The sequence below is a fragment of the Durotheca rogersii genome, assembly GCF_024521655.1.
Source record: "Durotheca rogersii strain YMJ 92031201 chromosome Unknown GGS23scaffold_1, whole genome shotgun sequence".
NCBI classification, from domain to species: domain Eukaryota; kingdom Fungi; phylum Ascomycota; class Sordariomycetes; order Xylariales; family Xylariaceae; genus Durotheca; species Durotheca rogersii.
In genome coordinates, this window is record NW_026251232.1 from 2,858,344 (window position 1) to 2,884,348 (window position 26,005).

Below are 26,005 nucleotides of genomic sequence, written 5' to 3' on the forward strand. Positions count from 1 at the left end.
TAGAGAGGCGGAAAGACAGAGCAGAATTGCCTTGTCAGCTGTACAGCAGCATACTCCCGAGTCCCGGCGAGCTGTTCCAGTCTCCAGTTCACAGGGGCGTAAATCACATGGGACATCCATCTGTCGCCGTCACTCACCCGCTTTCATCACCCTTGTCCCCAAGCCTCCCTGTGCGACAGCTGGTGAGCTGCCATCCGCCTGCTCGAAGCAAGAGAGCTCCCTCCAAACCTTTCCCGTCTAGCATTAGCTGGCGTAGTAGCTGTTCCTGCTGTGCCGTCCTCTGGCCCTCTGGCCCTCTGCAGGTGGTCAAATACGGGGCGCTGCTGTGTGTCAACCGCTCATTCGCTGGCGCATTTGGACCCGACTTGGACGCCAGATACGCGGCCAGGCACACAGGGAGACTCGAGCACGTGCTCCTGGCCAGTCGCACTCCTCTGACCGGGCGCTCGCCCGCTTCGAGCGTGCCTCGAGACGCCTTGAGATGCCTCTCGGGACCTGCCCATGATTGGCTCTATTGGGCGCCCTCCTTTTCTCGCGAGACAGAGCGTCGCCGAGAACATACAACGTACGCAGGAGGATCTGGTCTGGTTGGTTAGGTCACCCTGCATTTGCCTTGGGGCCTCCCTGCCCGAGAATGGACGACGGATTCGCTGGCTGCTGCCGCTCGCTTCTCCTCCCCTATCCTCAGAAGAGGATAGTCTTAATTGATGCACATTAATGCCCACCCACCGAAGACGTCGTATTTCGTCTGCTACGAACGAGGCGACGAGCAAGGCCCCCTTCGCATCTCCCTTGGGATCTCGACATCTCGCGCAAGACCTGCTCGCAAAGCCTTGATGCCCTAAGGTGCCGGGTACCCGACAGCCAGCTATCGACTGCCAGCTATCGACTGCTAGCCATCGACAACTAGTTCCCGACAGCTGGTTAGGGGCATGTCTGTCTCAGATGGGGAAATCGTCGTGGTTCAAACAGAGATCCCGGGAGGAGAGTCCCCCTGCCTCGGAACCCCTGATCCCATATCTCAACGTCGACAAACTTCACGATGTTGGCTAGCCAATTCATCGCCGTCCCCTTGCTAACCTCTGATGATCTGTGCATCTCCGGCCTGCGGCCGTCTTTCTCATCTCACAACCCCACAGATGCAAGCAGCCGAAGTCGGCCATTCCCGGACTGCTGGATACTCGGTATATGTTGCCTACCTGCCTGTCCTGGTCCCTTGACGCCATGGACCTGCCCCGTTCATGGCAGTGGCCCCTCCGTGCGAAGCCTCCTGGGTGATCCTTGCTGGCGTAGTTGTTATCACCCTCTTCCTCTCCATCCTCGTACAGACGGCCCGGACCTCCTTGTGGAGTGCGAGCCTATCCCATATCTATCAACGTAAGTCAACAAAAGGTTGATGACGTCGACCAAATCCATAGGTAGTTATAGAAGAGGCGTCAGATTTTACCTATATAGGAAAGCGCTACCATGGTTCCCAGGAGTGCTCTCCGATGCGTAGCAACGGCTCGATTTCGACCGCGTCGGGCACTTTGCGTTTTCAGCGTACCTAACTCTGTCCCGACTCGACGGGTGGTTGGAAAGACAACCCCCGTAGACAAGAGCCGGCGAACTTGGGGCGCATGCGGCGGTAGTACTGACACGCCTACCCGTAAGAGCCCACTTGTGTCCAATGTAGGTACACGATCAGCAGGCGTGGGCCGTAGAGGAAGAGGAAGACAACAACAATAACAACAGCAATAACGCCTAGCTAAAGTACCAACAAGCCCAGCAATTGTGGGTGACAGCACTCAACGTTGCATCCCTTCCTTCTTCGACGGGGCGGGCTCGAAGCCGCCTCCGGCGATTTTGATATCGAGGACCATCCTAAGTTCTCTCGCTTCGCCTCCCATCCTCTGGGGGCTCGTGGGTGGCCCAGCAGCTCCCCCATTCGACTCTCGAGAGATAAGCACGCGCGGTTTAACCCCTTGCGGTAGCTAGGCCTGCCGCTGCTTTTCTCCGATATGTCCATGGCGAGTGAACGTGGGGAGCGTGGGCAGCCGTGCACATTGGCTGGCCAGCCGGTATACCCCGTAGCAATACTACGACCGTGCGATGCAAGTTTAGCTGTCCTATTGGGCTCACGCGGGAAACGCAGTGGCTAATTCTAGACTGTCGGTTAAGGTCCGAACCAACTCGCCATCTCCTCTCCCACGCTGGCATTGGATACGGATTTTTTTTTTTTTTAATATTCGCGGCTCGTTTCTACTGGCTATAGACATCCCACGACTTGGAGCCGTATAGCTCGCTGCGGCGACTTCTGGAAGTCAGTCCCCAATCTATTTTCGCAACCGAGTGGTTCCTCTCTACAGGTTGCAGGGGGGCCGGGGGGAACCCCAGTTGAAACCTGACTCGTGTGATAACGAGCCTCTATATGCTGTGGAGTTGTCGGGGGGCCGATTACTTGCTGCTGCTTCCGGACTCGTCGGCCGCGGCTAGGTCTCCGAATGTCTGAAGATCGGGGTCGTGCTTTGAACACATTGGGTAGAGCAGCATGACCAAGCGACCTACGAGCTGCTGGATGTAACACCATCGTTGGCCTGTCCAGAGGGAAAATCTCCGAAACCCCTCGTCACCCTCCCTCTTCAAGACACGAGGCAAGGAGATCCCGAGAGAGCTACGTGTGTGTCTGCTGATTAATAACATCACACCCTACCTACTACGCAGCAGACCCAAGCCTCGGCTTCTCTTGACGAGGCAAGCCTTGTTGGCTCGTCTTCCTCCAGCGTACCCCCGCGTGGCCTGATCGCAGCGGCCTTGGCCAGAGCCCGTAGTTCCGGGACTAGTAGCCGTGGTGGTGATGTGCGAGCAGCTCTCACTTGCGGGAGGAGTAGCATCAGCGCTACTTACCCTCTCTACCTTCGAAACGTCGTATTCTTCCCATAATAGTTACTCGGTAGCGCAAGAGCGCACGCGTGAATACACGATTAACCAAATTTCCAGATCGGATTCTCACTGCAGGCCACTACTGCAGTGCTCATTTAGGCCGGGTCAAAATAGAGGAGCAAAGCACACGAGACAGACAGACAGACAGATAGACGAGACAAGAGACACGACATCGTGTCCGTATCGTCGTGTCTGTATAACGTGTCAACTTTATGGGACGGCATATCTCACAGGAACTCGATATTGAAAAAATGACTAGGCCTTTCCAGATATGTTGGGCATTCACCCTGTACTCTCCTATTACAGACTCCGAGTGCCCTCGGTTATCAGAAGGGAGAGGAGGGAACTAGGAATGAGAATGGGGATGCGACGGAGGAAGAAGAAAGAGACGGCGAAAGAAAAAGGGGGGAAGGGAAGGGGAGGGGAAGGGGAGAGGAGAGGAGATAAGCTACGGCGGTAGCTTTCTGTTCACCAAATAGCTCGTGTCCCTCCCTGCCTGCCTTTTATATGCCTACAACCCTCCGTTCCCCATTCGATGGCACGTTGGGCAGCGTTGGGAATCAGGGTAGAGAATCCAGTGCTGAATCGCTGTCTTCATCATACATACCCATCTCTATGCTCTTGGTTCCCCCATCCTGGTCCCGATCCAGGTGCTCTGCAGAAAATACGATATTGGAAAACATGTATACACGCTTTTAATCACGCATACCTGTGTTTTTGCATCGGATCTTCTCGTGTGGCGATCGTGAAACGCGGAGCGATTACGGATGCTACCCTCGCTGCAGAATGCTCCCCCCTCCCCGACCGTGGGGGGGGGGTCGTATATCAGTTCTTGACAAGTAAATATGTTAAGTAGCAGACGTCGTACTCGGTGACAGAACACAAAAACGACGGCATCTAGAGGCGCAGGCGAGAGACAGCAGATGCAGAACAGATCACGCCGTCTTCCCCGGGTCGCTCCCCTCGCCGTGCATCACATGCTGAGCAGGAGCCGAGCCGCGCCTGGACAGGTCTCAGACGATCTTCCCGTCTGCCGCGAGACGTGACAGATGAAGAGGCCCTCCGGGCGCTGCCCGCCCGCCCGCCCCCTAGTAGCCGCGGAGCTGGCCGAGCAGCGTCGTCCCGCGCCCGGCCGAGCACGCCGACAGCGACACGACGGGCGAGGCGTCGTCGCTGGCTGTCGAGCGCTTTTTCCCCTCTACGACACCATCTCTCACTCCCCTCCGTCCCCCCGACCTCACACACACGCAGACAGAAAGAGCAAGTCGATCCGTCCGACGTAACCCATCCCTCCCCCCCCCCCTCTCCTCCCGAGACGGCGACGCCTACGCTACGCTACGCGAAGCCACCCTCCCCCCTAAATATCTCATTCCGCCGTACGCGCACACACACGTACGACCCGGGGCGAGAATAGGGGAGGGGGGGACAGAAACCTGCCCGCCGCCCGTCTCGTCTCACACATTCGCCGCCTCCTCGTCGACCTAGACCTGCCTCCCTGCCTATCTACGTACCTGCTCGCTCGCTGATACAACCCTCCCTCCCCTCCGCCCGCCCTCCAGGTCGCACCACGCGCCTGCTACTACGCACCTAGCACACACACATACACATACACACAAGCTGCCGCTTCGAGCGGAATGCTCGGGTATACGTGCACCTAGCTTCCCTCTCCTCTCCTCCCCCTCTCTCCCGCGTCGTCGACGTCCAGCGTTCCCGCCCTCCCGCCTGTGGGCGAGGAAAGACACAAGCGGACGGTCCCAGGGCGTGCGTATGGTGCGCGTAGGCACACACGGCGGGCGATCGTAGCACACACACACACACACACTTGTTTCTAGACGGGCGGGGGAGGGAGGGGAAGGAGGACGGGGGACGCAAGAGGGGCGACAGCCCTCCCAATACACCGGTCTCTGTCCTCCCTATCCCTATCCCGATCCTTATCTCTGCAGCTTAACATGCATTTACATTATATATATACGCCGCCCACACCCCCCCTAGGGTTTACACACGACCACACGTCCCGTTCCCGTCCCCCCCCCTCCCCCCTTCCCCTCTCCCCCCGTAAAGCCGTCCGCGCCCGCGTCGCACCTCGCCAGCCCAGAGCGAGCGAGCGAGCGAGCGACACGACGAGAGGAGCTAGCCAGCGGGCGAGCCCAACCCCAGCTAGACCGAGACCCGTCGAGCGGACACAACGAGGCCCGGAGCCGTCGATAGGCCAGCGACGCAGCAGCGCAGGAGCGGCGGGCCGCGGGTGCCGGGGAGTTGGCGAGAGGGCGAGAGGGCGTATCTGCGATATGCGTACTCCCTCTCCATCTCTTCCTCCCTCCCTCCCTCTCTGCTTCTCGCCCAATCTAGCCCCAATCTCGCCTCGTCCCACTTCGTTCCGTCCGCCCCTCTGCCATCACACTCAGACGAGGCCGGGGGCGACGACGACGACAACGATAACGACGGTACGTGCGGACCCTACCTCGAAACGAAGGAACAGCTCAAGAAGGGAGCACAGAGAGAGTGAGAGTGAGAGAGGGCGAAAGAAAACCCATCATACATCAACAACAGCAGCAGCCACAACTACTCAACTACTTGAGGCGGTGGTGATGGCATCGTATCGTATGTGTATGTGTGTATAATAATAGTTAGGTATTTCGCTACCCAGACTAGTGGTAGACGACATGCAAGGTAGGTTGAGGCCAGACCAGGCCAGACCGGACAAAACAAGTAAGGCAAGGTGAAGGAGGTAAGGTGAAGCGAGCTTAAGGCGTCGAGGTACGTGGGATAGGTTCGGTAAAGGTAGTAGTAGGTAAGGTAAGGTAAGTGAAAAAAAAAAAAGGGTAGCTACTATGACAGAACGACTGGCTCCCCAAGCGAATGCTTTCGTACAAGAGACGAACACTTTGCTGTGCTATACTCACCTCTCTCTCTCTCTCTCTCGCGTCTCCCCGCTCCGTCCTCTCTTTCCCCCCCTTCAGTTTCCCCTCATCCACGTCCGTATCGTCTCCCGATGTCCCTTCTCCCAAACTTTCAGATATCCATTCCGCTTCCCTTTGTGCTTCACAGATCTATTACTTCCCAAGTCGCCTGCCTGCCTGCTTGTCCCTGTGTGTGTTGTTGTATGTATGTATGTATGCGTCGGTTTTTTTTTTTTTTTGCCTGTTTCTCCTTTCTTACTGGGAGAGCCGGCAGGATCCCGGTAACTGCATCGGGCTATCCACGTTGACCCTTCCATCCGTGCCGATCCTCATAAGTATAGGCCACAGATATTCCAAAGATGGTCTTCGCGACTGCTAGTCCGAGCTCCACCCGAGCCAGCTTCGGGGCATTACTCGCCAGACTTTGACTTCGCCACTCCTCAGATCGTCCAGCTTGAAGCTTTCCTGTTTTACTTTCTTGCTCTCGCGGCCTTGTTCCCATGCCCGAACCTTCTTCTTGGTACCGTCCCATTCCGCGACGATGGCCACGTGGTCGGGTTTGCCCACTTCCATGGAATATTTCGCGTGCATGGGCCCGTGCTTGCCCTGGAATTTCGCGTTGCGAATGGAGATGACATCTCCCGGTCTAATCTCGTCGTTCAATTGTGTCGACGCGTTTGCCATGTTGGCGTAGACTAAGGCACCGTAGGCACGCGTGCCGACTGGCGGAAGGGCGTCCTTCAAGGGCTTCAGAAGTTCAAAGATGAGCGCCTGTGGGGTGCCGTCGCCAACGACTATGTGGTTCTTGTCCGCAGCTGCGCTGGCCATTGCCCGACCAAACCGTTCATACGCCTCCTCGAGCTCGTCCTGGCGGAGGGCCCGAGGTGGGCCTTCGTGACGTTGCTCTAGTTCGGCATCTGCAGGATTTTGACTATCGAAGCGGGCGGTAATAACGGTCTGTGAATAGTCTTGGAAGAGGATGAAGAATACCTTGGTAATCAGCGTCTCCGAGGCCGATTCGCCAGTTTCGGTATAGATGTCCCGTCTGCCCTGGAATACCGGAGGGAGGCCGTTCGGCGCAAGCCACCATTGGGTATGGGCAGCTAAGTCGATCTCGTTTGCCACGAAGCCAGTCTCCATTGATGGTCGGGTCGCGTCGACCGATCTCCTCCCGCCGGGCCACGACATGTCTACGGATGGTCGGGTGACCCTGGGCGGTTGTGGTGGCGGGGCTCGGCTGATTGGTGGGAGTAGAGGAGGAGACTGATAGGAAGACATTGGTTGCGGTGTTTGCTCCGACTCCTCCTCTTCCTCTCGTACAGGTGCTACGTCGCGGGAAGCGGTAGCTGGCGAGGTTTGCGCGCCATTGTAATTGAAAGGATCGTAATCCTCGCCATAAGAATAAAACACCTCTTTGGGTGGGGGCGGAGGTGGAGGGACGGCACGAGGAGAGTCCATCGATAATCTAGAGCTTGGTGGGGGTTGGCTCGGGACTGGCGGTGGGCTAGCTCGCGGGACAGCTGTGTCGGGGACTGGAGGAGGCAAGGACGGCGGAGCTTCGGTGACGGGCGAGCGTATCAGAATGCTATCGTCGAGGCTTGAGTCTCGAGCGTGCGACTTGAGCGCATCCTTATGAGGGACTGAGGATGCGATATCAGTATCGTAGTCACCTTCGTACTCGGTTACCTCTCCCTCCTCGCCGTTGTCCAAATGTCCCGGCCTCATTGGGACTGCAATCTTCTCGTCAGCAGTAGAAGAACGGCTTAAGGGACCACCGGGGGGCGGAGGAGGCGGGGGCCGGTTTTGAATAGGAGGCGGAGCGGCTCCGGGAATGGGAGGCGGTGGACGGCTGTTCCTCTTGTTCGATGGCGGGGGTAGCGGGGGAGATGCCGGCGGGATGTCCTCGCCCATGTAGGAGGTGCGCTTGCCAGCCCCCCGGGGTGAGGTTGGCGCCATCGGGGGTGCCAAAGGGATCGGAGGTGCCCGACCGGCCGGAGGGACTTCGCCTCGTGGAGTCTCCGGGGCTCTCTGGGGGTTCTCGGACAATTCATCATCTGACTCGGAACCTATGCTGGGCGAAGCTACACCGGTAGGCGGAGGCGGGGGTGGCCGAGCTGGAATAATGGTTAGTTTCCTTCTTAGATAACTTAGGAGGCGGGACAGACAGTCTGTGGGCACTGGAGGGGCCGCGGGTCGTCCTCCCGGGATAGGTGGTGGGCCTCCAGGTACCTGGGGAGGGACTGCTATCATGCTGTTAGCTCTATAAATCCCGCATTTGACAGAGAGATCAAGACCTACGTTCCAAGGCCGAACCTGTGGGCTGAGCGCTGACGACAGGAGTAGGGTCCTGTCCGCTCAGTTCATCACGATCGAACTCGGCGACCTCATCCTCTGGTTGATTCTGCCTTCCAAATCCGGGTAGGGCCATCGGGGTCGGAATCGGAGGGGCGGGCATCCTGGGTGACGAGGGCCTATCCGATATCTCACTTGAGCGACGTTCACCGGATGTCGGGGGCTTGGGCTTCTTAGCTGGCGCTGGACCTCCGAGAGGCATTATTCCCGGAGGGCCGAACATGCCATGCATACCCATGCCACCGCTCATCTTTGCCATCCTAGCACGGAGCTCTTCCTTTCGGCGAACCTCTGGATCAACATCCTCCTCTTGAGCCTCTTCTTCGTCTTGCGCAGAACTGGGGCCGGAAGCGACACCTTCGTGAGGACGAGACTTCTCATCGCTATCTTCTCTCTCAGTGAGATCCTCCTGCCCTTCTGTCGTGTCTCCTGCGCCTGACATATCCGCCTCATTACCATCATTCTCAACGGGCGCCGTTGATGACTTTCGTCGAGGTAACGGCTGCCTCGGGGGCCGAGATTCGTCAATAGATTTCTTGCCGCTAGCCTCGACGGCGTCTTTCCTTTCCGAAGAACCCGGGAGATCCGCTACGCCCTCCTCTGCCGGCGTGCTCTCTTGCGGGGCGTCATTTTCGGTGCGCTTCTTCTGAGGGCGCTTAGGCTTTTCTTTCTTCGCAACGGCATCCGCGTGTCGTAGAGCAGCCTCGGCTTGCTGCTTTTGAAGCAGTGCGATTCGCTCCTTTAAGCTAGTGGGCTTAGGCTGCTCTTCGTCTTGACCTTCCGACGGTTCAGTAGGGACCAGGCCGGCCTTGGCCGCACTCTCGAATGTCTCCACTTCCTGAGCCTTGACCTCTGGGTCTTCCTCGCGTCGGTAGACTTTGGCGGTAGGCACGTCACGAGGCGGGGGCACGTAAGCATTTCTACTCGGAGGGGGGGCAACGAACGGCTTTTTTATAAAGCCGGAACTGCCGGAGCTAAGGGCGCTGGGTTTGAAGGGCGCAACCGGCGGAGCTGCCGGCTTGTTAAAAGCCGCGATGCGATCCCTGAAGGAATTGCTAGGGGGCTTCTCAGACGCCGGCGGGGGAGCCCGAGGGGGTGCCGGAGCTCTCGATGTCTGCTGGGCGACCGAAGGGCTCGCCGGCGTGGGGACTCGAGGTTCAACGGGCACAGGCGCTGGGATAGGAGCCGGCTCCGGCGATTTAGGCGCGAAGACAGGAGGCGGGGAACGCGGCGTCGTAACGGGAGGTAACGGAGGCGGCGAGGCAACGCGTGGTTCTATGTGTGCTTTCTCGCGCGGTGTGTCGACAGGCTCCTGCGCCGGAAGCGGCTCAGCCGGAGCGACGGGTGGTAGAGGGGGAGGGGGCGAGCCAGGCTCTGACTCCTTTTTACGGAATCTCGTGGGGCGGGGTGGAGCAGTGGGCTCGAACTTCTCGACAAAGTTGCGTGGGAATATCCCGTCTCTCTTCACACCTAAGTCATCGACATACTCGCCAGCGTACCAGTCGGCATCTTCCTCCTCGGTAACGGTGATGATCTGGCCAACCCCGAATGGCAGGTCGTCCTCGTGGGCGGAGGTGTACTCATAGATGGCCTTCACCTTGAATGGCACGACAGCCATGATGTGTGCGGGTGTGGCAGACTTGTCTGGTAGACTGCAAATGTTCTCGAACCCGGATGCAGAGATTGGCGGGGTCGAAGGCAGCGGGTTCGGTGGATGCGACGCTGTGGTGTGCAGAGATGGTTTCGTCTTCTTGCGGGACGCCGAGGACCTTAGCGGAGGCGGTCTATGTCTTATCGGCACGAGGGGGGAGAGGGTGGTAGGTGTATCACGACGGTCACATTAGGTAGAGAAGGGGGCAACAACAACAAATGGCCCGAGGCTGAGCGTATCCGTAAGTTGCCCGTAGGCGTATGTAGTCGGGGTAGTAGCAATAGTAGTGGTAGCCTGTCACAGCTCGCAGCTGGGGATACTCGACGTCAGCGCAACGGCCTGTACCGCGTACAGCTCTTCACTATATGGGATGCAACCCACCGCAGAGCCCGGGCTTGGCCTATCCGAGCAACGAGAGAGGGAGAGAGACGGCTATGTATGCGTGTGTGCTGTAGGTGGTCAAGTGCGGCTAGGTGCGGTATGTACTGTGGATGTAGGGCACGTAGGGAATGAGGAGCGGCTCTGGTTGGACTAGGCCAGTAGGTATGTAGACGGTAGGTATTACTATCTCCTCGAGATCGTGGGCAGAAGACGATCGCACAGGCAGAGCGGGCGGGATATGGGGGCGGACAGTACCGGCTACGCAGACGAGGGCGGGCAGGCGGTCAGTTCGTCTCAGTCGGCTGCAACCAAGGCTGTCCGAGGCGGTCCATAGGGGAGAGTTGTCGGTAGGAAACTGAGGTGGGATTGCTGAAAAGCAGCTGAGAGATAGAGGGACCCGGTCGACCTCGAGAAGCCGTCTCTGGTGGTGGTAGGTGGGTTTGTGTGTGCGAGAGAGAGGGAGTGTGTGCTCTGGAAGGCCGCCTGACGGGATCAAAATGCGAGGGAGAGGATGTCAATGCAGGCGGGCAGGGCTGGGCATTGCCTGTAACCCGCACGCTGACGACGCTGACAGGCTGCTCTGCGCTAGCGAGGGCTATCTGGGGAGGTACCTGGGTGTACCTGGGTGTACCGGCGCATGGGTCATCCGTTATCGCCATCTGTTACTGCGAGATGCGAGATGCGGCGGGGATTGCGGCTGGGACCGAGGCCGTCGAGAGTATCACCAAGTACCGCCCGGGTACCGCTACCCGCTGCCAGCTGCCGTTGACAGCTGGATGCCAGGGCACCTTGTTACCTCATCTCCCTCATCCGCCCGTTTCGATACATAGGTAGGTACCGCCGGCTCGGGCACTTTGGGAAACAGTCCTACTGTATCCAGCACACGCACGGGCCAATGACGACGCCATATGCAATGCTTTGTGGGCTGGCCCATATCAAGTTAGCGCGCATCATTTACAGTGTAGCTACGTAATACCTACACCGTGGGGGGTTGAAGTACCTACGTACGTGTAGATACCTCCCGTGTGCCCGCTCAAAACCACAACCAAACGTCGCGACATATGATTTCATCAGAACAGGCAATTAACATCTTTAACATCTATAAAGGTCACATCTTGGACACTTCGCCTATCTACCAGCCTAGACCTATCTACTGCATAGCAAACTAATAGATATAAAGCCTTGAAGCGTCGGTATATAGGTACACATACCGAGCCCACCATGTCGTCTACATCCTCGGGGTCGGGGAAACCTCCCAGGGGCATTCTCAAGAAACCCTCCACAGCTCCTCCAAGCTCGGCAACCACTACTACCGCCACCTCCTCCACGTCAATCCTAAACCCGCAGCCGAACCCGAATCCCGGGAAGACCGAAAAGCCCGATCCTCGCGAAGTCGCCATCCGTCGCGCCAACATCATCCAGCAGCAGTGGGAGCTCGAGGACCGGGTCCAGGACTCCATCATCGAGCTGTCGCGGTTCCCCCACGCGCCTCCTCCTTCTCCCCCTCCTACTTCGGGCGACGGCGACAAGAGCCAGGCCGGCGGCGCCGGGGACCCGGCCGCGCGGCCGTCGGCCTCGGACGCGGCGCGCTTCCGGGAGCTCGTGCGGCTCTTCCAGCCGGGGGACTACGAGGACCTGATCGAGGAGCGCAACGCGCGGGGCGCGTGCGGGTACGCGCTGTGCCCGCGGCCCCGCCTACGCTTCCCCTCCTCGGGCGGCTTCAAGCTCGTCCGCTACGGCCGCCCCGACTTCAACATCGTCCCCCGCCGCGAGCTCGAGCGCTGGTGCTCCCAGCCCTGCGCCCGCCGCGCCATGTACGTCAAGGTCCAGCTCGCCGAGACCGCCGCCTGGGAGCGCGCCGGCATCCCCAGCATCCGCATCGAGCTGCTCGACGACTACGACCCGGACGGCCGGCGCGCCGACCCCGAAGCCGCCGAGGAGCGCGTCCGCCGCGAGCTCGAGAGCCTCCGGCTCGACGGCGAGCGCAAGGCCAACCGCAACGCGCGGGACCTCGCCCTCGAGCGCGGCGATGTCGGAGTTGGGGGTGGTGAGCCCCCCGCCCGGTCCGTTGAGGTCGTGATCGCAGAGAATGTGATGACGAAGGCGGTGGAAGAACCTTCGTTGCCTCTTGCCGGCGACGGCGACGTGCATTTGCTACTGGATGGCTACAAGACTAAGTTTGGCCTCGGGTCTGAAACAACTTCTACGGGCGTTGGCGTCGTAAAGGCTGTGGACGAAGAATAAAAGAAGCCCGTTTTCTCACTGATGGCCCATCATTTATAATGATGTCATGACCACATGATGGGATGCGACAAAGGGCACTCAGACGTTGAGGTCGTAGCGAAACGAGATACCCCAGATGATACTTACACGATACCTCGCTAAAAAACGTACCTAATACGGCGTAAAGATAAAAAAAGATCGAGGGGCCAGGAAACCTCGAACCGTTGACATTACGGGTAGGTAGTCTTAGCATTTTCGCACGAATAGTATCCAGCTATAGTCGTTTGTATGCTACAGACGGTTACAACCTACCTCTGCTTAAGTGGATTGGGCTGGTAACGAGTCACCTGCGTCGCACCGGAAGGGGAGAGGGAAAATGGCAATCAACCGTCATCTCCGGCGAGCGCCAGAGAATCGGGGACACCTCGAGCACGGAAAAGATCTGGTCATTTTCCGGACCTAGTCACCTAGCTACGCCGTTAAACCATGCCAGTTGCCAAGTCGGCGATGAAGTACACCTTTTTCCCCCTTTTCTTAATTTGTGAAGCTGCGGCCCACCCTCTACCGCTGGGGGCGGTCATTATATCGTCGGGGCCGCTCGATGGACTGCTGCTGCGTGACGGGGACGACGTTGACGGGGATACTGTCGAACTATATTGGGAGAAGTGCCATGTAAGCAAATTGGCATTGTATGAGGGAGGGGGGGAAAGGTGTATGGAGGGTCTAGAGAACGTACGCCAAGGTGCTTCAGTAAATCTTTTGTCTCGACGTCGATGTCAAGCTGGCCGGCCTCAGTCTGGGTGAAGTCGAGAGCAGAAACCTCGGGGACGTATTGGTCCTTGCGTTCTCGCTCTTCTTCTTGCAGCTTGAAGGAAATACCGCGGACGGGTCCTCGCTGGATTCGCTTCATTAAATGGGTCGTGTAGCCGGCAATCTGTGGGTTTCGGGTTAGTATAACGAGGATGACGGAATTCGCTCCCGTGACGCTTTCTTCTCTCCCCAATTCCGTCGCCCGTACAGCCCCAGCAGGACGTCGGGAGGGCTGCATGTTGCTGACCTTGTTGCGCAGGCGCTTGGACGCGATACTGGCTATCTCATCACAGACTCGCTTGTTTGTCTCAAAGTCCAAGGTGAGTCGGGGGTAGTAGCGTTCAATAATGACCTTGGCGGACTTCTTGACGGTCTTTGTTCGTACTCGTCCCATCTTCGCGGTGCTGGCTGTGTGCTGGTAGTCGGGGAACGAGGATGCGAGTTTGACGCCGGAGATGTGAAATTTGTCCAAGTTAGTTGGTGTTGAGGGTTGAAAAATGGGAAGATTGGGAAGTAGCTAAAATCTGTGGGGTGAGATTTCGGTAAAATCCAGTCTAGGGCAGAACGGATGTGATGAAGTACCTATGTAAGTACCTAGGTACCTACCTAACGAACCGGCGAACACTCGTGGCAGGTGGTTGTCAGCCGTCACTAACACTCAACGAATACCCCTACGCAAAATCCGAGATGAGCACATGGATATTGTATAGAAGGTGGTTTATGAGATAGAGGACTTGTAAGGCGTAATATATATGTATGAGTATATGTTCTACCTATTATGTACAGAAATTTTATGTTGCAACGTCTAGGGCTTTGAATATCATGCCGTACCTACATAGGTATCGCACAGCGCCTTTTATCGCTAGCCGTCGCCACCCCGGTCCTCCTCCTTGTCGTAAGCTCGGTATTGGTGGACGTTCTCTCACCGCGGCATTGTTGAGCCAAAACCATAGCTTGCTGCGTCGCTATCGATCATAGCGCCTTGGGGACGGCCCGTAGAGCTTTTCTGATATCCTGACCAAGTGTTTCTAGGGTTTTGGCGCGGTACAGGCTGGGACAAGCTCTTGACGACCTGCTGGAACACGTCCGCCTCCCCGACGAGTTCTCTCTGTACGAGCTCGGCCTGAGGATTCGTTTCTCCTATAGTGATAATAACCCTGCCGGAGGAATCGATGGTAGCTGATGTAGGTTGCACATATATCTTCGCCCCGCCATGCTTCACAAGCTCGAGTTCGTGAAGGCTCCGGCTGAATTCGTTTTGGTTCCTCTGCTTTATCGCATTGAACGTCGTGTCGTTACTAAGCGTGCTACCAACGAATCCGGCAATACCGATGCTAGGCTTGAAGCTAGCCATAGTGTGATTAACTGGCTTTAAGACTCTGGTTTTGATGGGAGTGTGATATTTTTGGGGCCCATAAATTGGGTGATGTTCCTGGAAATTCCGGGTACGCAGATAGGAGAGGCCAGCAGAGGGGTGCGTGATGGGGGGGCCTTTCGAGCCATACGGATTGGCGCGAACGAAATCGTAGGGCTTCCCGACCTTCATACTACTAAGATAGTGATACGCGGTGTTCAGATCAATGGGCGCGAGATCGAGGAACTGGCTGACAAGCTTGTACAGGGTCACGCGTTCTTGCCTCAGATGCCTCAGATATTCCGTCAACAGGTCATCGCTGATCTCGCTGGCTGACACTGCGGCCGGTTCCGTACCCGGGTCGTGCTCCTTGGCTTCCTGCATCCGCTTCGCCGTCATCTCGGCCGCGAGGGTCTCCCTCAGAAAGGCGCGGAATTCCGAACGCCGAGTCCGCACCTTCTTTTCGATGTACTTGTTAAACTCGCCATCCAGCATGCCAGCAAGCCACGGGCCCGTGAACTTCCACCTCTTATTCACCAACTCAACCTTTTGCTTGTCGTCCAACGCCGTCACGTCTCCGTCCTCTTCGAAGACGGACTTTTGATCCGTAATCTGAGCCATTTCGTCGTAGTTGGACGCGGCCGGCACCGAAACGGGCATGTTCATCTCCTGGTATTTCCACAAGGTGACGGTGTGGTCCGAGGCGGATTGGAAGTCGGTGACTTGCTCGACAGCGTCGACCTGTTTGACCCGCACCAGCGCGTGGGTAGTATTGGTCGTGGTCTTGAGGGGAAAGGGCCGCTTGAAGCCCCAGTCGCCCACGATCCGAGAAGAGTGGGGAGTGGTGACGGTGAGATGGGTCGGGAAACTGATGGTTGCCGTTGGGGAGTAGTGTTTCGTCGCCGAGGACAAGTCGCCCAGAGGCGCAGGGATCGGGGCCGGCATCGAGAACATTCGGGACGATCGCAGGAGCGCCGCCCCCGGGGAGACACTCCGGCCAGCCATGGCGTAGAGTTTTGGGCTCGCCACCGGGCTCAACGTCTTGAGAGCAGAGACTTTGCGGGCTGGTGTGCGACCGTCTACCTACCTCCTAGTACGTGACGTCTAAGGTTGGTAGGTTGGTACCTAGGCAGCTCCCGTCGCGCGTCGTGGATTTTTCCACGGAGCGTCATGCAATCGGCAAATCGTCGGGGCCCGAGAGGCCCTTGCTTATCGATTGCTCGGCACCTAACGCACTGCGGGGTGGAGTAGGGTACATCAGGTCCCTGCTGCTTTGTGAGGTGGGGTGGGCAGATTGGTGTGTCGCTGCTTATGTAACCGGTCCCACCCCTCAGTTCAGGAGCACGCATAGCCCCGACCCGCCCTGCTTCAGGTCCATAACACAGTGACGTATGCACTGTGGTATAGGTATCCAGGTATGCTATACTTGGCTACGTGCCTGTATAATTGCATATATCCACCTCCGTTTAGGCGTTATAGGTATTATTATGATGCGAGCAGCGGCGGACTCGGCCTCGGCGAGGACTACCCCCTACTGGCCTGCCTCCTACGTTCATACCTCAGGTAGCGCCTACATAGATGCATGCATAGGTACCTCCTACGCACATACCTATACGAAGACGCGAAGGATGGAGACCGCCAGCCTTCAACACCAGCTTAGGTCCCTATATTTATTTCCGCCCTGCCTACATTCACCATCCTGTGTATAGGTGGAATCGGGCAGGCCGAATTCCTTTCTCGTGGACTACCTATATCTAGGTATATAACCTGCCTTAGGTACCCGATCGTCCCTCCACCCCTCCCGCCCGCACATAGTCTCTCTCTATACTCCACCTATACGCACCCCCAAGTATAAACTCATACCCATCTATATATATCTATACCCACCTGTGCCTCTCGACCTCATACCTACTCATGTATAGGGGGATATAACAGGCAGGTAGAACACCCAAGGCCACACCCCTTCCCTCCTCCGTTTCCCGCCCCCGAGATGGAGACCATCGACCCGGCGACCGGGCGTCCCCTGCCGCCCGACGCCATCCAGCGGGTGCTCTTTGTCGCGAGCCCGGTCCACGTCTACAACATCCCGCCGATGATCCCCGGCAAGGGCCACGTCGCCGCGAGCTGGACCGCCGACGACAACCAGCGCCAGATCTTCACCGCGCGGCTGCGCGTCATCGAGACCGCCATCCCGACGGCAGACGCGTCCGGCGCCGACGACGGCGGCCCCGAGGGCGAGGGCGAGGGCGAGGAGAAAGTCAAGGCGGACGTCGTGCTCGAGGACGCCCGCACCGGGCAGCTCTTCGCCGCCGCGCCCTACACCGCCGCGGCCGCCGTCGAGCCCGTCTCCGACAGCTCGCGCTTCTTCGCCCTGCGCGTCCAGGACGAGGCCGGCCGCAAGGCCACCCTCGGCGTCGGCTTCGAGGAGCGCGGCGAGGCCTTCGACTTCGGCGTCGCCCTCCAGGAGGCCCAGAAAACGCTGGGCTGGGGCTCCGCCGCCGCCGGGCCCGACAAGAAGTCCGCCGCCGCCGCCGCCTCCTCGTCGTCGTCAGACAGGACAGACGGCCCCGACAGGCTGCGCGACCTCAGCCTCAAGGAGGGCGAGACCATCACCATCAACCTCCCCGGTCGCTTCGGCCGGCGGAAGCCCGAGACGCCGCAGGCCCCGAGCTCCTCCTCCTCCTCCGCGGGCTCGTTCTCACTGCCCCCTCCTCCCGGCCCCGCCTTCTCGTCGCCGTCCCGCGGCGCCGGTGGCATCCCCCCGCCCCCGAGCACGCAGAGCACCCGGTCGAAGCGGCTGTCGGCGCAGGACCTAGGCTTCGACGACGGGAAGTTTGGGGAGTTTGCGTGAGAGGCTCATTCGTTCCCACCTTGTCTTGAGAAAAGAAAGAAAAAAGGACCAGCGCCTAGAAGCACTTAGAGAGAGGGGTATCTGTTATGCGTGTGCATTATGTTCATTACCAGACCGTGATCAAAAAAGAGGGTGAGAGGGAGGGAATAGGGGTGGGTAATATCATCGAGGCACATCTCACTTGTCCGTGCACAGAAACGACACCGGCTTTTCTCTATCTCTTTCCTTTCTCCTCCCTCCCCCTACCCCTCCGTACTTCTTTTCGCCTGCTGGCCTAAAGAGGCCTCATGCACTTTGCAGGTGGTGTCTTACCTACCTACGTGTCCGCACCAGGCCTAGGCACCCATACAGGCTCCTACCTGTCCTGCAACTTCTTTGTCTACGCATATCTCGATTGCTGTATTTAGTTCGGCACGGCCTCTCGCAAGAAACGAACTAGGATGATGAGGATATCACCGGCGGCGAGCAGTCTTGATTGTTATGGAGATATGATAGATCCTTAGGGCAATAGCTCCTGCGTATGAGCATTCTGACCAGCCTCCTCCCCCATCCCGTCCCTTTTAACCCGTCTGTCCACCACCACCTCCTTCGCTGGACCCGTACCCCGTGTCACGTAGCGAAGGCGAGCGCGTAGCGGGCCTCTACACCCGGCGCTCGCCGCACCTCCCACGGGCCGCGGCGGCTACCAGAGCAACGCGCTGCTGCTGCGTGAACCTGCGATCAGGGCCTGGAGGGCGTGTTCGGGATCGGGGTGGGGTGGCGGGGCAGGATACGGGGGAGCAGGATACGAGGGAGCAGGAGGATACGGAGGAACAGGGGGATACGGAGGAACAGGGGGATACGGAGGAACAGGGGGATACGGAGGAACAGGAGGATACGGGGGAGCGGGAGAAAGACGGGTGGGAGGCGCCCACGGAGCGGCGGGCCAGGCGCCGAGCTCCGGAACCGGTCGGAGCCGCGGCTCGAAGGCCGGGGCGCGCGGGTCCATCGCCGGAGCCGGCGGGGGGTGGTAGTAGTACGGCGGAGCCAGGGTCGGAGGCCGGGGCGCCGGAGAGCCTGGCGGGAACTGGGCTGCGTGCTGCTTCTGCCGCGGGGCGGCGGCTGCCTCCCTGGCGCTCTCCTCGCCGACGCGGCGCCGGCGGTCGCGGCACTGGATCTCGACGTGCAGCTCGCCGAGGCGCGCGAGGATCCCACGCTCCTCCTGCACCGCGTCGGCGATGCTGCGGCGCAGGCGCGCGCGGTTCCTGAGCGCCGCGCCGCGGCCGCGGCCCCGCATCCAGCGCCTCTTTCTCTCCCCTCCCCCCTCCGCTTCCTGTTCCTCCTCGTCGTCTGCCCCCCGCCCCCGTCGCACCGCCTCCTCCGCCTCTACCAGCTGCCCGAGCAGCGCCACCGCGCGCTCGTCTTGGTCTTGCAGTTGCCCGAGGAGCAAGACGCGCTCCGCGTGCAGCTCTGCGAACGGCCGTGGTCTCAGGACTAGCTGTTGCGCCGTCGCCGTCGCCGAGTGCTGCTTTTGTGTCGGGGGTTCCTTTTGGCCATGTTGCTGCTGCTGCTCGCAACCTCGCCCGTGCCCGTGCTGGCTTGACTGCTCCTTGACGTTGGACGGCGTGGCGGAGTCAGGCTTCTCGGGAGGAGTGCTCATTGCGGGTGAGCATATGCATATGGACGATGGCCGAGATGAAGGACGTGCTGGGTATATATCTTCATATGTGTTCACGATATCGGGCAGGCCCTTCGCCTTTCTGCAAACAGAGCTCGAGCGGTGTAGGTGGCTGATTCGGTATTGGGGGGGGTTGGGGAGATACTCAATCATCACGACGGCGCTACATTATTAGGGCAGTGGAGGTTAAAATATAGGCCGCAGACCTTTGATCCTGAGATCTTGTCGGTAACACATTCTAGAAGCAGGCAGACGCATCTTTTATTTCTCATCAACAGATGGTAAGGCGAGTAAAGGGCCCAACGTGTAGGGCCCCGCGCACGACGAGTGAAACCTCGATGCACGTGGAACTGACTCGTGTGGCAAAGCAATGGAAGCAATTCTAGAAGGTAGGTATGGTATAGAACGCGTGTTGGGAATGTGAAGTCGATCCAGAGCCAGGGTCATCCGTATATAGAGACAGCAAGAATCTGCTGCTTATGGACTGTACGAACCAGACCGGGCTGTGTGGGTTATCGTGGGCACAGAGTGTTGTTGAAGTACGGGTTATATACAGTCCATAGAACAGAAATCTAGAGTCTGTAAAAAGATCCCGACGGGTTGTATAATATTTACAACTCATAAAGCAAATCCGTCGTGTCTTGGGGGGTCGCAGAAGCGCCACTGAAATGGGATTAGTGATTATCGACTTCGGTCGGAAATCAAGGTCGGGGATGAGAAATATACTACTCACGAGCCCTACGGCCTCGGCGGCTTTCCTCACGGAATAAATCTCGTCCTTGGTGACGGGGCGGTTTATGTCTGCGTACCTGACCTCTTCCTTCTCCGCGCTCCCCTTGTCTTCCGGGCGGGCGTCGTGTTCGACCGCGGCGGCATCCTCACCCTCGCCTTCGCCCCCCTCGTTCCCCTTCTCCTTCGCGACTCTCCGCCGCTTCGGCTTCCCGACGTGGGCGTCGGGGCGGTACTGCTCCATGATGTTGACGAAGACGTCGCGCGAGACGCGCTCGGCGAGGAACCGCATGATCTGCGCGCCCTCGTCCTCCTTGCCGGGCATGACGAGGTGCCGCACGAGCAGGCCGCGCTTGGCAATGCCGTCGGGGGTGAAGCACAGGTCGCCGACCTGGGCGTGCATGGCGCGGATGCTCTCGGACGCCGTCGCGGCGTAGTCGTCGGCCTTGAGCAGGCGCCGCGACGTCGCCGCGCTCCACACCTTGAAGTCGGGCAGGTAGATGTCGACGAGGCCGTCCATGAGCTCGAGCGATGCCAGCGAGTCGAAGGCCGACGTGTTGTACACGATCGGCACCTTCAACCCCAGGTCGCGCGCGTGTAGGATGGATAGGGCGACCTGGGGCACCACGTGCTCGGGCGTGACGAGGTTGATGTTGTGGACGTGGCCGACGTCCTGCAGCTTGAGATACCATTGCGCCAGCTCTTCGGGCTCCAGGTCAAACCCGTTCCTCTGGTGAGAGATGTCGTGGTTCTGGCAAAACGTGCATCTCAGGTTGCAGCCCGAGAAGAAGACCGAGCCGCTGCCGTTGTGACCCTGGATGCAAGGCTCTGTCATAGGTGCCCCCCCACGTCAGTGCGGCTTTTCGCCATGATCGCAAGGATGAGAAATCGCTGGACGGAAGCTCACCAACCTTCGCCGAAGTGCGGCGCAATCACGTTGACTTTGACATTATGCCCGATAAGACACATGCCCGTCCTCTCATAACGGTTAACGCCGCAGAGCCGGGGGCAGAGATTGCAGTTCCGCAGGTGCGCATAAGCGAGCGACCGCTTCTTGGACGCCTCGACCTCGGACAGGAGCTGGTATCGCGGGGTGTAGTCGTCTAGCAGGAAGGGAGGCGCGAGATGGAGCGATCGAATCCGATGACGGGGACGACCGGCGATGAGATGGGTGAGACGATGACGAAGGCTGCTATCTCGAAGGCCTGTCCGCGCCCTACTACTACTTAATGACATCCTGCAGGAGGAGGGATGATCGCATGGCTGTGGAGGGTTGAGCTATGCTGATCCCGTCTTGGAAAGGAGGGCGCGCGTCGCATGGCCGTGGGTAGAGAGAGCTGCGCTGTTCAAGATTCGTCTTGGGTCCGACGGCGGCGTGTGAGCGTACGTGGGGTTGGGTATAGTTGGGGCGACTGACGGAGACAGAGAATTAATAATTGGTAAGCGGTTTTTACCTCGCCTCTCACTCGACCGTGACAAAAGCCGAGAAGCGACGAAAATCTACCCGAGAACAAGACTTGGTCTGGGCCGGCTACTTTGCGGGGCATGGATATCCCTCCTTTACCTGGCCTCCGCGCTCTGGCGCCAACAACATCAGGCAGTACCACCCATCCGGAGATCTAATCCTTAGCCTCTGAACCGCTTCATCTTTGTACGACGAGCTCGTCCGACTTGCTCGCTACTCTCCTCCTTTCTCTCCCTCCCTCACACATTCTCTCTCTCCCACTGGGGCACATATACCTATACCTACCTATACCCGTCTATATAATATAGACATATCTCCCATCGTAGGATAAAGACAATCACAGCATACGTACTACTCCTGGTTTTGCATTTTACTTGCTTGCCCCTCACATCTATCTACACCGAGTAAACCTGGGTTGTGAGCCGTTGTCTGACATACTGTTTTAGCAGGAATCACAACTTGCTGGTGCTTCGACTTGACTGCTCTCGCAATACCGGCCGCCAAGTCTGTAAGGAGTTCAGCCAAGATGGCGCCTCAGCTGTCGTGGATCGGGCTGGGCAACATGGGGAGGGTAAGCCTAGAGATCTCGGCTCCGGTCACGCACGACGCGCACTCTCTCGCTAACTTCGCTTCGCAAGGGGATGGTGAAGAACCTGGTGGAGAAGGGCAACCTGGAGAAGCCCCTCCTCCTCTACAACCGCACGAAAAAGCGCGCGGAGGAGCTAGCGGCTACGCTGCCAGCGGGGAAGGCCGAAGCCGTCGATTCGATCGAGGAGGCCGTCAAGAAGGCTGATATCATCTTTGTCATGGTGTCCAACGACACCGCGGCGCAGGACGTCTTCGATACCATCCTCGAGGGCGACGTCGCCGGCAAGCTGTTCGTCGAATGCTCCACGCTCCACCCGGACACGACTGAGAAGATTGCCAAGTCGGCGACGGACAAAGGGGCCGAATTTGTGGCCAGCCCCGTCTTCGGCGCGCCGGCGGCGGCCGTGGCGGGCCAGCTCATGTAAGTTGCCTCCAAGCCAACGGTGCTGTTTCATTCACGAGGGCGCCATTCTACAGGGGAGGGGAGGAGGTGTCCAGGTAATGCTCAACAAACCGGGTCGCTAACCTCGGCGGCGCAGCTTCGTTCCCGCGGGGCCCAAGTCGGCGATCGACAAGCTGCGGCCGTACATCCAGGGCGTGATGGGGAGGGCGGAGATCGCGTTCGAGGACGCGGCGTACGGGCAGGCGCTGAAGCTGAAGCTGCTGGGCAACAGCCTGATCCTCAACATGGTGACGTCGCTGGCGGAGGGCCACGCGGCGGCGGACAAGACGGGCGTCGGGCCGGCGCCGTTCCGGCAGCTCGTCGACCTGCTCTTCGGCGGCATCTACGGCCTCTACTCGGAGCGCATGGTCGCCGGCACCTACTGGAAGATGGCCGAGCCGCTCTTCTCCGCCAACAACGCGCGCAAGGACGCCGCCCACATGGCCGACGTCGCGCGCGCCGCCGGCGCCGAGCTCCGGTTCGTCGCTGTCGCCGACGAATACCTCCGGGACGTCGCCGACCACGCCGGCGGCGACAAGGGCGACATCGCCGGCATATACGGCGCCGCGAGGAAGAGGGCCGGGCTGAAGTTCGAGAACGACGCGTGAATAGCCGTGTCGTGTAGGTATATGGGGGTACCTAGGTCTATCGCAAAGAGGACGAGATAGATAGGTAGATCACTAGTGTTTTTTTAAGGATAGGGTGGATGAAACCCAGTAGCAATGTTGTTTGAGGCTCTGAATCCCAGGGGGTCTCTCACCTCAGCGAAAGTGAAATGCGTGCTTGCTTGTTACGAAGATGCATGTAGAAGTAAATATGCGCCAAATGGGCTGTGCATCCCAAGTACTTGTGTTAGGAGGCGTGGTTGACTAAGCGCTCCGAACCCCGACGCTCCAATCAAACCCATGTCAAGTGCAGTGTGACCGTGGCGGGTAACAGTAACAGACCTGGTAAGTAGGTAACGTACTAGGTAATAAGCTCCGTTGTCATCCAGGCGCGCTGCAATCGATCTGGGCTCGTCGTCCATCACTACTTCACCACAAGCTATCCAAACCTCCGAATCCGCCCACCGCCAGCACCCTCCGAAATCCAACACCGAAACGACCACAACACCAACCTCGCCCTACTCACGACATGGCACAGGGGTACGTAGCTCCCTTCCTTCCTCCCTTCTCCCTCTCCCTCCTCCTCGTCCCGCGAGAACCCCGGACCCCCAGCGAGGCGACGCGCTGACGCCGCCGCAGGTACAGCATCTTCGTCGGCCTGGTGGTCGTGGCCGCCATGTGCGTCGGCGCGTGGTTCCTGGCGCCGAAGGGGGAGAACCAGACGTGAGTTTGCCGCGCGCGCCCACCCCTCCTCCCCTCCACGCCCTGTCCCGCGACCGTTGCTCACGCGTTTTCGCCCCCTTTTCTTCTGGGCGCGTCTAGTACCTGGCGCTCCTCGCTCATCCTCGCCTTCGTCAGCTGCTACCTGATGTGGTTCATCACGTTCCTGGCGCAGCTGCACCCGCTGATCGAGCCGCGGCGCAGCACCGTGCGCGCCGGCTTCGAGCACGAGTGAGCGTCTCGCTTCGCCCTCCCCGGCCCCCAGCCCCGGCCCCGGCTACTTCTTCTTCTTCTTGAGCGCCTCCGCCGTCGACGACTACGGCCCGAGCAGACGCCCCCCACCGCGGACCCGGTTTGGAGACGGCACGGGGAGGAGGGGGGGTGCAGAGGGATACAGGAGCCGCGGCGCCAGCCGACCGCTGGACCTAGCCGGCAAACCTACCGGCGGGAGATCGGCCGCGCCGACGGCCGCCGGAGCGAGGAAGGAGGAGGCACGGAAACGCACCAATAATGGCAACGAGCACGAGCAAGACAGAGGCAGCCATGCTGCAGACGTACAAAAAAAAAAGGACGGGAGAGGCCGAGCTGTGCAAATTAGACCATCGCCTCGGGCTCTCCCTCGTCGTTTCGGCCCGGCGTTTGGGAGGGATCTGGGCTTCTGCGTGCGCACACACGGCTACGTGGACGTAGCAGGACGCCTACTAGGCATTATTATTTTCCATTGACTCGGGAGGGGGAGTGGCATAATGTACGTGTGCGTGTATATATCTATCTACGGGACATCGAGACTTTTGTTTTTCCTTCCGTCCGCGCGCTTTAGAAGAGAAGAATTGGAAGACAACCATACGACGATGTGTTCCGGAATGGCTATTATTATGGGTTTGCTCTACCCCTCGCTATCTATAGTGTACGCGTGTGTCGTGCGTTAACTCCATTAGTATCGTCTCGTCTCTTCTAGTCTAATTCTCTTTCCTTCCCTCCCCCAACATCCCGGTCCTCACACGAGCGCCAGCCTCGCGGCCCACTCGCGCGCGTACACGAGCAGGCTCCACAGCGCCATGCCCTCGTCGGCGCCGGCGGTCCCCCCGCCGCCGCCGCCGCCGCCGTCGCCGAGCAGGCCGTCGAGCCCGACGACGGCGAGCACGGCGCGCGCGACGAGCCAGCGGGCGGTCGCGCCGGCGGCGGCCAGCAGCAGCGCGGCCGGGTAGCCGCAGTCGAGCAGGATGGCGAGCGCCTCGACGTTGTTGGCGACGACGGCCCAGCCGAGGCTGCGCGCCGCCGCCGGCACGTCGTAGTCCCACACCACCATCAGGATCGGGAACAGCTTCGTCGACGACGACACCAGCAGCGCCGTCGACACCGAGTTCGGCCGCGCCGACCGCGCCAGCCGCCCCCCGCCCAGCACCGCCAGCGGCGAGTACGCCGACGACGTCAGGAACCGGATCGAGAGGTGGAAGGCGAGCGTCGACAGGGTGCAGAGGATCACTGCGGCCGGCCGGCCGGAGAGGCGAGTTGGGTTAGCCGGGTGGGTGGGCGAGCAGGGGTTTGTGGGAAAAGGGGTAGGTAGGTTAGGTAGGTAGACGCGGGAGAGGTAGACGCACGGAAGAATAGGTACTGCAGCACGATGGGCTGCTGCGCCAGGCTGCCCAGGTTGCTGCCGCTGGGCGTGTCAGGCGTGGCCTGCTTCTCGACGCGGGCCCATGTCAAGTACACGTCAAAAAGCAGTAGGAGAGTGCCGAGGCGGATGATGGACGGCTGTACGTTCCCCTCCCCGAGGCCTAGTTAGCCAAAGTCTTCCACGATGGTAAGGAAACCTCCTATCCTAGGCGCACACGCGCGCCCGCCCTCTCTCTCCCTCCCTCTAAATATATGTGGGGGAGAGAGAGTGTGTGGATCGAGGGACATGTCACATAGGTATAGCAAGGGACGGGGGCGTACGTCAAACTGGTCGCCCTCGCGCATCAGCGTATTGTGCAGGAGGTGGCGGTAGACCTAGCGCGCATCGCATATCCGTTAGCCTCCCCCTCGCCGACTACATATACACCTCTCAAGATAGGCCGAGGCGGACGAAAAGAGGAGCCGAAAATACCTGCGGCTTGATCAGAACGAGGTCGATGAACAGCACGACGAAGTCGTGCTCGACGTACTTGTCGCAGAAGCGGCCGCAGTTCTTGCACACGGTCAGGCGGATGTTGTGGCCGCTCGACGGGTCGCCCGCGCCCGAGTACTTGGTCCACAGCGTCTTGACCGGGTGCCGGCACTCGATGCAGATCGGCATCTTCGACGGTGCCCGCGGCGCGGTCTGTCTATCTGTTTGTTCGAGCGGGCGATCGGGTAAAGCAGGGGGTTGCGAGT

General features: G+C 59.4%; 11 protein-coding genes across 11 annotated transcripts; 5 read left to right on the forward strand and 6 right to left on the reverse strand.

Annotated features, from left to right (window-relative positions):
- Window positions 1-5,764: 5,764 nt before the first annotated feature.
- On the forward strand, window positions 5,765-6,061 carry GGS23DRAFT_546327 (uncharacterized protein; the record flags this gene model as incomplete). Its single annotated transcript, XM_051515023.1, has 1 exon — window positions 5,765-6,061. A coding segment is annotated over exon 1 (280 nt), but the record flags the coding sequence as incomplete, so codon positions are not given.
- Window positions 6,062-6,152: 91 nt separating this feature from the next.
- GGS23DRAFT_38771 (uncharacterized protein) lies at window positions 6,153-10,007 on the reverse strand. The gene is made up of 3 exons (XM_051513489.1): window positions 8,121-10,007; window positions 7,988-8,065; window positions 6,153-7,936 (listed from the first exon to the last, which is right to left on the reverse strand). Exons 1-3 carry the CDS (start codon window positions 9,790-9,792, stop codon window positions 6,198-6,200), a joined length of 3,489 nt encoding a protein of 1,162 aa, XP_051377307.1. The 5' UTR covers window positions 9,793-10,007; the 3' UTR covers window positions 6,153-6,197.
- A 1,120-nt stretch (window positions 10,008-11,127) lies between these two features.
- On the forward strand, window positions 11,128-12,730 carry GGS23DRAFT_38897 (uncharacterized protein). Its single transcript, XM_051513502.1, has 2 exons — window positions 11,128-11,210; window positions 11,314-12,730. Exon 2 carries the CDS (start codon window positions 11,428-11,430, stop codon window positions 12,448-12,450), a length of 1,023 nt encoding a protein of 340 aa, XP_051377308.1. The 5' UTR covers window positions 11,128-11,210; window positions 11,314-11,427; the 3' UTR covers window positions 12,451-12,730.
- GGS23DRAFT_38879 (40S ribosomal protein s17) lies at window positions 12,691-13,722 on the reverse strand. The gene is made up of 3 exons (XM_051513501.1): window positions 13,166-13,722; window positions 12,948-13,080; window positions 12,691-12,888 (listed from the first exon to the last, which is right to left on the reverse strand). Exons 1-2 carry the CDS (start codon window positions 13,631-13,633, stop codon window positions 12,991-12,993), a joined length of 558 nt encoding a protein of 185 aa, XP_051377309.1. The 5' UTR covers window positions 13,634-13,722; the 3' UTR covers window positions 12,691-12,888; window positions 12,948-12,990.
- A 243-nt stretch (window positions 13,723-13,965) lies between these two features.
- Window positions 13,966-15,782, reverse strand: GGS23DRAFT_546335 (mitochondrial ribosomal protein MRP51). Its single transcript, XM_051515024.1, has one exon. The coding sequence runs from the start codon at window positions 15,596-15,598 to the stop codon at window positions 14,162-14,164; it is 1,437 nt and encodes a 478-aa protein (XP_051377310.1). The 5' UTR covers window positions 15,599-15,782; the 3' UTR covers window positions 13,966-14,161.
- A 660-nt stretch (window positions 15,783-16,442) lies between these two features.
- Window positions 16,443-17,785, forward strand: GGS23DRAFT_38975 (DUF1681-domain-containing protein). The gene has a single exon (XM_051513504.1). It carries the CDS (start codon window positions 16,584-16,586, stop codon window positions 17,442-17,444), a length of 861 nt encoding a protein of 286 aa, XP_051377311.1. The 5' UTR covers window positions 16,443-16,583; the 3' UTR covers window positions 17,445-17,785.
- A 341-nt stretch (window positions 17,786-18,126) lies between these two features.
- On the reverse strand, window positions 18,127-19,083 carry GGS23DRAFT_592365 (uncharacterized protein; the record flags this gene model as incomplete). Its single annotated transcript, XM_051517867.1, has 1 exon — window positions 18,127-19,083. The coding sequence occupies one exon, from the start codon at window positions 19,081-19,083 to the stop codon at window positions 18,127-18,129; it is 957 nt and encodes a 318-aa protein (XP_051377312.1).
- A 636-nt stretch (window positions 19,084-19,719) lies between these two features.
- Window positions 19,720-21,066, reverse strand: GGS23DRAFT_592366 (pyruvate formate lyase activating enzyme; the record flags this gene model as incomplete). Its single annotated transcript, XM_051517868.1, has 3 exons — window positions 19,720-19,764; window positions 19,835-20,658; window positions 20,742-21,066. The coding sequence occupies 3 exons, from the start codon at window positions 21,064-21,066 to the stop codon at window positions 19,720-19,722; spliced, it is 1,194 nt and encodes a 397-aa protein (XP_051377313.1).
- A 403-nt stretch (window positions 21,067-21,469) lies between these two features.
- On the forward strand, window positions 21,470-23,118 carry GGS23DRAFT_38954 (6-phosphogluconate dehydrogenase 2). Its single transcript, XM_051513503.1, has 4 exons — window positions 21,470-21,481; window positions 21,742-21,866; window positions 21,934-22,304; window positions 22,423-23,118. Exons 2-4 carry the CDS (start codon window positions 21,822-21,824, stop codon window positions 22,931-22,933), a joined length of 927 nt encoding a protein of 308 aa, XP_051377314.1. The 5' UTR covers window positions 21,470-21,481; window positions 21,742-21,821; the 3' UTR covers window positions 22,934-23,118.
- Window positions 23,119-23,459: 341 nt separating this feature from the next.
- Window positions 23,460-23,885, forward strand: GGS23DRAFT_592368 (ATPase, V0 complex, subunit E1/e2; the record flags this gene model as incomplete). Its single annotated transcript, XM_051517869.1, has 3 exons — window positions 23,460-23,470; window positions 23,570-23,653; window positions 23,753-23,885. 3 exons carry the CDS (start codon window positions 23,460-23,462, stop codon window positions 23,883-23,885), a joined length of 228 nt encoding a protein of 75 aa, XP_051377315.1.
- Window positions 23,886-24,591: 706 nt separating this feature from the next.
- On the reverse strand, window positions 24,592-25,928 carry GGS23DRAFT_609287 (Arv1-like protein; the record flags this gene model as incomplete). The annotated part of the gene is made up of 4 exons (XM_051520261.1): window positions 24,592-25,135; window positions 25,252-25,417; window positions 25,589-25,642; window positions 25,740-25,928. The coding sequence occupies 4 exons, from the start codon at window positions 25,926-25,928 to the stop codon at window positions 24,648-24,650; spliced, it is 897 nt and encodes a 298-aa protein (XP_051377316.1). The 3' UTR covers window positions 24,592-24,647.
- Between the last annotated feature and the right edge of the window lie 77 nt (window positions 25,929-26,005).

Bases quoted from the DNA above. Each gene is read 5' to 3' on its own strand.
- GGS23DRAFT_38771 (XM_051513489.1), bottom strand. From the start codon at position 9,792: ATGGCTGTCGTGCCATTCAAGGTGAAGGCCATCTATGAGTACACCTCC. The intron at 8,066-8,120 runs GTAGGTCTTGAT...ACAGCATGATAG, and splicing joins CACAGGTTCGGCCTTGGAAC to CAGTCCCTCCCCAGGTACCT. The intron at 7,937-7,987 runs GTCTGTCCCGCC...CCATTATTCCAG, and splicing joins CCCTCCAGTGCCCACAGACT to CTCGGCCACCCCCGCCTCCG.
- GGS23DRAFT_38897 (XM_051513502.1), top strand. From the start codon at position 11,428: ATGTCGTCTACATCCTCGGGGTCGGGGAAACCTCCCAGGGGCATTCTC.
- GGS23DRAFT_38879 (XM_051513501.1), bottom strand. From the start codon at position 13,633: ATGGGACGAGTACGAACAAAGACCGTCAAGAAGTCCGCCAAGGTCATT. The intron at 13,081-13,165 runs GTACGTTCTCTA...CTCCCAATATAG, and splicing joins ATTTACTGAAGCACCTTGGC to TTCGACAGTATCCCCGTCAA.
- GGS23DRAFT_546335 (XM_051515024.1), bottom strand. From the start codon at position 15,598: ATGGCTGGCCGGAGTGTCTCCCCGGGGGCGGCGCTCCTGCGATCGTCC.
- GGS23DRAFT_38975 (XM_051513504.1), top strand. From the start codon at position 16,584: ATGGAGACCATCGACCCGGCGACCGGGCGTCCCCTGCCGCCCGACGCC.
- GGS23DRAFT_38954 (XM_051513503.1), top strand. From the start codon at position 21,822: ATGGCGCCTCAGCTGTCGTGGATCGGGCTGGGCAACATGGGGAGG. The intron at 21,867-21,933 runs GTAAGCCTAGAG...TCGCTTCGCAAG, and splicing joins GGCTGGGCAACATGGGGAGG to GGGATGGTGAAGAACCTGGT. The intron at 22,305-22,422 runs GTAAGTTGCCTC...TCGGCGGCGCAG, and splicing joins GCCGTGGCGGGCCAGCTCAT to CTTCGTTCCCGCGGGGCCCA.